General features: G+C 48.9%; 1 protein-coding gene across 1 annotated transcript; it reads right to left on the reverse strand.

Moving 5' to 3' along the window:
• Positions 1 to 625: 625 nt before the first annotated feature.
• Positions 626 to 2480, reverse strand: LOC130501629 (meiosis-specific protein ASY2-like). The gene is made up of 4 exons (XM_056996470.1): positions 1838 to 2480; positions 1590 to 1763; positions 961 to 1517; positions 626 to 877 (listed from the first exon to the last, which is right to left on the reverse strand). The coding sequence occupies exons 1-4, from the start codon at positions 2478 to 2480 to the stop codon at positions 626 to 628; spliced, it is 1626 nt and encodes a 541-aa protein (XP_056852450.1).
• Between the last annotated feature and the right edge of the window lie 5719 nt (positions 2481 to 8199).

Below are 8199 nucleotides of genomic sequence, written 5' to 3' on the forward strand. Positions count from 1 at the left end.
AGAGCATCGGCTCTTAACCTTCTTCGGTTCCAGGACCAGCGTCAGCTCCGGGACCAGCATCAACCTCCTTATCTTCCCCGACAGGACCTCCGTCCTCAGCAGGAACCTCCACATCAGCTTCCTGATTAACATCTCCTGGATTCGCTTCGACTGGAGCTGGATCAGGAAATACCGAATCCAAATTAGAACCATATTCGCCGGAAAACGTCGGGTTAAACATATTGATCTCAAAAGTACTTGAGCTCTCAGAGAGTTGAGGAATGGGAAGCTTGCTAACTGAGAAGTCAGAGACCTGAGCCCTATCGCAAGCAGCAGCTGCGTCTGGAATCAAGGCCATAAGACGATTATACTCCTCCTCAGCATCCTTTACCTCCTTAGTCAACAAAGCCTTCAGAAGTTCGGTGTTTGCCTGGAGCTCCTGAGCATAGATCAGGGCGTCGGTTTCATCATTCTTCTTGGCAAACTTTTCCTTCACCGAAGTCAGGATCTTGTTATAAGCATCAGCTACCTCCCTCTTACCTCTCCTAACAGCGAGCTTGACCTCAGCTTCCTTGTTCCTCTGGCTGTCTTGAGATAAGGCAATCATCTCTTGAACCTGATGCTCGGCTATCTTACGAGCAGCCTCCTAGTCGTTGATTTTCCTGCCTTTCACCTGGATATCAATGGCTTGACTCTCGATTTTTCCCTGCTGAGTATCAGCCTTCAATCCAAGCCTCTTGACCTCGGCTTGAAGCTCAGAAACCTGAGTACGAGCCTGGTCGAGCTCCATCTTGGTAGCCTTGAACATTTCAGCAGCCTGAGTTAACTCCGCAGCAGTAGGAGCACCGCGCACGGTCTCCTCAAACTTTAGCTGAGCTCTGTTGATGGCTCCGGCTAGCTATAAACAAAATGCAAAAAAATTAGGTCACGGAGAACCCGAACCTGAAGAAAGAAAACCGGGAAAAGTTCGAAATTGTATACCTGACCAAAGTGATGAGCTATCTCGACGTATTCTTCCTTGTTGGTCAAGCTGTTGACTGAGGGCATAGAGCACCCCACCATCTTCAGATGCCTCAGAACAGTTGCCAAACTCCAAGGGTCATCCAAGATTGACCCCGGCTTAGAGTGGGTAAAGCTCCAACCAACGGTTCCACCTCGCGAGGATGAGGAAGTGGACCTGACTGGCCTGTCTCCCACATCAGTCCGAGACCTCTTAGGTCTTGGAGGCTCAATTTCGAGGGGATCTCCGGCAGGATGAGGATTGTCCATTGCTGGTAAGACCTCAGGATGAGGAACAACGTCTCGAGCTCCAGTTTCAGCTGGACCCACGTCCATGACAGGAGCATCATCAAGGACCTCCTTCAGCGTGTTAATAAAAGCACCTCCTTGAGACTTGTCGCTGCCCCGCGAAGCGCCGGCAGCCGCTGCAGATCTGTTTCGGTTACGGAAAGAAGGTCTCATTTTAGGAACTAGGGTCTTTTCGTTCTCAGAAGTGCTAGCTCCGGTTGAAATTTCCACTACGTTGGGACCTTCAGAAACTGAACAAAAATAATAAAGAAACCTTAGCCATCTTTCAAAATGAGGCTGAACATAACGAGTCAGGAAACTACCTTCTAAGTCTTCGACAGGGATCGGGTCGGGGAAACTGGCGTTGTATCGTTCCGGGAACCTGGCTGATCCAATGCGAGAAGTAGTAAAGGATGACCAAGCGTTGGAACTTTGATGTAGCCTCCTAAAAAGAGCCCTGGACTGCTTATCAGTGAGCTTAGGAGGATCGTCGATACCTACATATAGAACTAAGATATCAGCAAGTAGCAACAATCTGAAATAAGCAAAACAGGATCCTAAAAATCCTAACCAGATATCTCGGACCAAACAACCGAGAGAGCACGACCCATTGGAACTGTCGAAGGATCGATCTTAACGAAAAAATATTTTTTCCTCCAATCATCATCACTACCGGAGGATTTAAAAAGACTGAACCCAGGGCGACAAGGAAGATAGTAGGTACTGCTACCACCGTCTTTAGTAGAGCTCTCTTTGATCGCATAGAGGCTCATCAACTCAGTTAGACCAACAACGATTCCCTCCTCTTTGGCCCTGGTGATGAATCCGTTTACTACCCGGATAACCGAGGGACAAAGCTGAGAGAGAGCTAACTGGTAATGATCAAGAAGATCTAGCAAGAGGTCCGGGAGCGGGAACCTAAGATGGCACTTCGAGATATATTTCTCGTGGATGCAAAGCCAACCCTCGGGGGCAGATTCCGGAGACTCATCGGAGGAACAGGCCTTGGCTAACTCCTTCCGGCCGTGAGCCTGAACCATGAGGTTAACAACCTCTTGACTCTTCAACAAGGATGGCGAGTGAGATCCCAAAGAGGAACTCCCGCCGGAACCATCTTTCTTCTTCATCCGCTTAGAGGCTCTCGTCGCGACTAAGTCTTTAGCCTTCTTCGTCTCTCTTTTGGCCTTCTCGCCTATCTCTTGCTTGACCTTCATTAAGCGTTTGCTGGAGGGGGGATTTCCGGTCTCGCCGGAGCCTTCTCTCGGAGGGTCCATTAAACAAAGGGGTAAGGATGAGAGCATTGAAAGGGGAAAAGAGGAGGAGCAAACTAGTCCTAAAAACTTTTTGAGTTTCTAAAGAAGTCGCAGAGGATCAATGGCGAAACAGAGAGATGAAAGTAAAAAAAAAACTAACGCAGTAAAATAAAGGAGTGGAGGAGGAGTTATCTTGGAAACCGAACGGAGGCGTGGAGATTGTGGAGCGTGGCAGTTAATGCTTTCCACTTTATATCACATCCATTCTCGGGTATCGTAACAAGTATTTCAAAACTTCTCTCCTCCGGACCGTTGATTTCACTAAGAGAAATCTCAACCGTTGGATCGAGCGAATAATATCTATGAAACAGATATCCCGTAATCATTATCTCAACAGTAAAACCAAGGTTTCGGCGGCTAGGTTAAGCTTCCGAGTAAGGGAAATCTTATCTCGAAAGCTTGGGGGCAACTGTTGGGCCCAAATATGGCCCATTAGCTAGCTATGGAACCTGAATGAGTTCTGGGCTAAGATAAAGCCCAGTACGTATCGGCGACCTCAGCTGGAGCTCAACACGGAGCCAAAGACAGGAAGCTGACCACTCCGGAGACTACGTCAAAGAGGAGGCTCATATCACAAACGGAAAGAGCGCAGGACCCGGTCAACAGGGGGCAGTTACGAGTTCCTCAACAAGAGGAGAAGATCACGGAGATCTGTTAAAGACAATCAAAGGGAAATTCAAAGCTATTTAAAGAAGACCTCGAAGATTAGAAAGGGGATCACGTCATTACGACTTATCACACACTAGTTCTACAATCTTTCTCATTAAACTTTGTAATCTCTTATTCATCTTCTTGTAACCTTTATATTCAAATCATCAATACAAGTATCAATTCATTCTCAAAGCTCCTAACGGGATTCACCCCACGAATCTTCTTGTACCTCCTTTTGACCTTACCTAGAATCCTGAGGTGAAACCTTGTCTCTCACAGGCTGTACGCTGTAACTTCAAAGCAACGAACAATGAGGCAGAATACGAGGCTTTGATAGCAGGCCTAGAACTAGCCAAGGAAATGGGAGTAAAAGACATCCAGGTTTTCAGTGACTCGCAGCTCATCATCAGTCAAGCTCAAGGGGATTATCAAGCCAAGGACCCTAGCATGATCAGGTATCTATCTGTGGCCAAACGTCTCCTAGACCAATTCGCAAGCTATAAGCTTACCCAAATACCTAGGGAACAGAACTCCCAAGCCGATGCTCTAGCAAACCTGGGTTCCGCATTAGAAACCAAAGAACATATGAGTATTCCGTTGTTGGTCCTGCAATGGCCAGCAACCCAGAAAGAGGTTGAACCGGAAGAAGTGACGGTAGTAGACGAAGGAGAAACCTGGATGACCCCTATCACCGACTATCTAAGAAACGACGTCCTACCCAAAAACCGAGAGGAGAGCCGGAAGATCAAGAGACAAGTGGCCAGATACTGCATTTCGGAGGGAAAACTATATAGAAGATCCTTCTCAGGACCCTACCTACGATGTCTATCCCCTAGAGAAGCCACACGAATATTAGAGGAACTCCACGATGGGGAATGCGGTTCACACTCCAGCGGACGGAGCCTGGTTCTCAGGGCGAGAAAGGCTGGTTATTACTGGCCTACCATGGCGAAGGACTCCCTCAAACAGGCCAAAACCTGTAGCCAATGCCAGAAACACGCCCCAATTTCTAACTTACCACCAGAGAACCTGAAGTCCTTAAGTTCCCCATGGCCCTTCCGTAAATGGGGCATGGACATCGTGGGGAAATTCCCAATGGCGCCGGGGCAGAAGGTCTTCCTCCTAGTAATGACCGATTACTTCACGAAGTGGGTAGAAGCCAAAGCCTTGGCAAAAATCACGGACCTCCAGATCAGGAAATTCATCTGGACGAACATAATAACCCGCTTCGGAGCACCTCAGGAAATTGTCACAGACAATGGACCCCAATTTACCAGCAGCGACTTCCAGGACTTCTGCAAAGATTGGGATATCAAACTCTCATATTCGGCACCAAGGCACCCGCAATCAAACGGACAAGCAGAGTCAACCAACAAAACGGTGGTGAACATGCTCAAGAAGCGCTTGGAAAAGGCTCACGGGCGATGGGCAGAAGAGTTACATGGAGTCCTTTGGGCCTACCGGACGACTCCAAAGACAGCTACCCAAGAAACCCCTTTCTCACTCGTCTACGGCACCGAGTCAACAATACCAACCGAGGTACATGTCAAGACCACGATCTCCAACATCCTAACCCCCAAGGAAAATGACGAGCTGATGTACCTAAGCCTAGACCTCCTAGACGAAAAAAGGGAAGCAGCCCGCCTGAGGAACGCGTCGTACCAAATAAAGGTAGCCAAGAGTTACAACAAGAAGGTGAGATCCAGAACCTTCCAAGAAGGGGACTGGGTCCTAAGGCGAGTCTGTAATCACACAAAAGACAAATCAGCCGGAAAACTCGCCCCCGGATGGGAGGGGCCCTATCAGGTAATAGGGGTGCAAGGGGCAGGAGCCTATAAGCTGCAAGACTGCACAGGCAAGGTACAACCCAACTGCTGGAACGCCTTGCACCTCAAATTCTATCATTTCTAAAGGCAAGATCTTCGGGTCGAGCTCTATATATACTATTATATATTTAAGTATCTTCGGGTCGAGCTCTATATATACTATTATATATTTAAATACATTTGGTTTCGACTAAAGGGAGTTAAGGAAACACCAATATACTTAAAGGGGCATATTAGCTGGATCAGGGACCTTCGGGACCTCAGATCTTAGCTAGCCCCCTAGCTGGTGAGGCTACTCACCATAGGTACAGACAGATATGGAAGGGGTCTGTTCAGCCCTGAGCCGATGTTTGTGCGATAGGGCCCCGCGTAAAGGCCTATTGCCAAGAGTTATGCGGGGACCACATACTAGTGCCATTCAAACCCTCGTGAAATACGCTGTAAGCTAAACGCACGCTGGGGGCATGACGTACACAGCCAAGTACTGTAATCAGATTCTGGCGGCTGATATGCAGGGAGCAAAGTGCAAATAACTGGTTAAGCACAAACAATTTAATACCTATCCAGACGTGGAAGGTAGTGTGTCTGGGTTGACAGAACCTTGCGGGGGGACCCACCCCAGACCACAATAAGTCTGAGAGTGACCTTTCTGCAGAAAGGTAGAGTGCAGCATTGAGAATTTCGAGAATGGCCTATGTCCACGGGTAGCACAGTGCGATTTCTCAATTTAGATCGAGAGTGGCTCGCCTCCGGGCAGCAGAGAGCAATCAAAAAGACTCCCCAAAAGCATAAAAGTCCAGAGACCTTCGGGTCCAAAGACCTTCGGGTCCAAAGACCTTCGGGTCCAAAGACCTTCGGGTCCAAAGACCTTCGGGTCCAAAGACCTTCGGGTCCAAAGACCTTCGGGTCCAAAGACTTTCGGGTCCAGAGACCTTCGGGTCCAAAGACCTTCGGGTCCAAAGACCTTCGGGTCCAAAGACCTTCGAGTCCAAAGAACCTCTAGGTTCCAAAGACCTTCGGGTCCAAAGAACCTCAAGGTTCCGAAGACCTTCGGGTCCAAAGACCTTCGGGTCCAAAGACCTTCGGGTCCAAAGAACCTCTAGGTTCCAAAGACCTTCAGGTCCAAAGACCTTCGGGTCCAAAGACCTTCGGGTCCAAAGACCTTCGGGTCCAAAGAACCTCTAGGTTCCATAGACCTTCGGGTCCAAAGACCTTCGGGTCCAAAGACTTTCGGGTCCAAAGACCTTCGGGTCCAAAGACCCAAGGGTCCCAAGAACCTCAAGGTTCCGAAGACCTTCGGGTCCAAAGAACCCCAAGGTTCCCAAGGCCTAAGGGCCCAAAGAACCTCAATGTTCCGAAGACCTTCGGGTCCAAAGAACCCCAAGGTTCCCAAGGCCTAAGGGCCCAAAGAACCTCAAGGTTCCAAAGACCCAAAGGTCCCAAGAACCGCAAGGTTCCCAAGACCTAAGGGTCCGAAGAACCTCAAGGTTCCTAAGACCTAAGGGTCCGGAAAGCCTAAAGGCTCCTACTCCTCCAAGATTTAATGGGTAAGGCCTCAGGGCCCAAGTAAGAAACTCAAAGGGCCTAGACCTTGAAAACTTCCGAGTTCGAAGCAACAAGAACCTAAGGGTTCAAATCAGATCGGAACCCATCAGTTTCCGACAACGATTCTCCGCAAGGATTGATCTCCCCCGGAGTCATCTAATCAAGCAACTAGAGGTCAAAACCATAAAGCAGTGCAAGGATCAAAGAAAGGACGGAGTAAAAGCAAAAACCAGTAGATATTATTAATCCTTATTCGGAGGGGAGAAAGCTACAAAAAATCCAAAAACGACAACATAAAGCAAGAAAAAGCATTGAAGAAATATTCAAAGATTCGGCTCCCGGCGAGAAAAAGGGAAAACACCATGACCACCTTCACCGCTCCCCGAATTTTGGATTGGACCTCCAACAGGCCCCCATCGGCCGGATCCCCCGAACAGCTCATGCTGACCAGCACTCCTCATCGACCACTCTCTAACAAGATCCTGACGAGCATACTCTTGAGCCCTCTGCACGATAAGAGCCTGGTTGGAAATCACTTCCCGAAGCTGCCTCCGGAGGAAAAGAATCTCTTCATGTGGAGGAACACGCCGACCTAAACTGGGGAATCGATCCCTGCCAACATCCCTCGGAGTCAAAGAAGCCACCACCGGAGGGACGGAAAGAAACGAGTTGCGAGATCTCCTCCTTTGATGCCGAGTTCTACAGTATTCCTCGTACACTGACAATATCGAAGCCGTAGGGATCCCACCTGGAAAACAAAGACTCCATCAAACTACGGCTAGAACGAAAGGACCAAGTAAGAGAAATTCCATTACCCCAAATACGGCTATGACGCAACGATATCGGATGCATCAAGAACAGAATCCAGCGAAAGCGCCTAGGAATACCTCGCGCCAACTTCACCAAAGTCTCACCAGCCTGGATGACCGGTCGGGCCACCTCTGCAAGAAGAAAAATTCGACATAATTCAGCAAACACAATACCCATGTCCAAGGAAACAGAAGCAACTTACCCACTGAACGCCAGAAACATGGATAACCAGGAACACCTTCGACCTTCATAAACACATATCTCCTGTCCCAGGAATCGTTTGAAGGAAAGCTACCCCTAAGACCTCGAGGGGGTTCATCCACCAAAGGTTCACCATCTCGGGACCATATTTGGTAAAATCTTCCCTTACTTGGCAAGGGAACAAAGGAGTAAGAATACAGGACTTCGGACAACCCGAAAGGAATACTATGGAGCTCCCCTAACACCTGGATAGCCATCAGAGTACGCCATGTAGCGGGCGTAAACTGCGAAGGGGAACATCCAAAGTACGACGCCACCTCCGCGATTAAAGAAGGAATCCCTCCTCTAAAGCCGGCCTCCAAATAAGCCTCGAAAATCGCTATCTCGTCCCTTCCTCCATCAGGAGCTCGCTCGAACTCTCCCGCACACCTGATCCCCATCGTATCAGGTAAGGAATATCTACGGCGGATCCCCGCCAAATCACCTTCCCTAATATCAGACCTCGGGCCATCTTCATCTTCACTCGAAGCATCGAAAGAACAGAAGCGACGAGGGCGAACAGGGGCCACGGGAACTCTTTCATCATC

This window comes from Raphanus sativus, unplaced genomic scaffold (assembly GCF_000801105.2).
Source record: "Raphanus sativus cultivar WK10039 unplaced genomic scaffold, ASM80110v3 Scaffold0236, whole genome shotgun sequence".
NCBI lineage: Eukaryota > Viridiplantae > Streptophyta > Magnoliopsida > Brassicales > Brassicaceae > Raphanus > Raphanus sativus.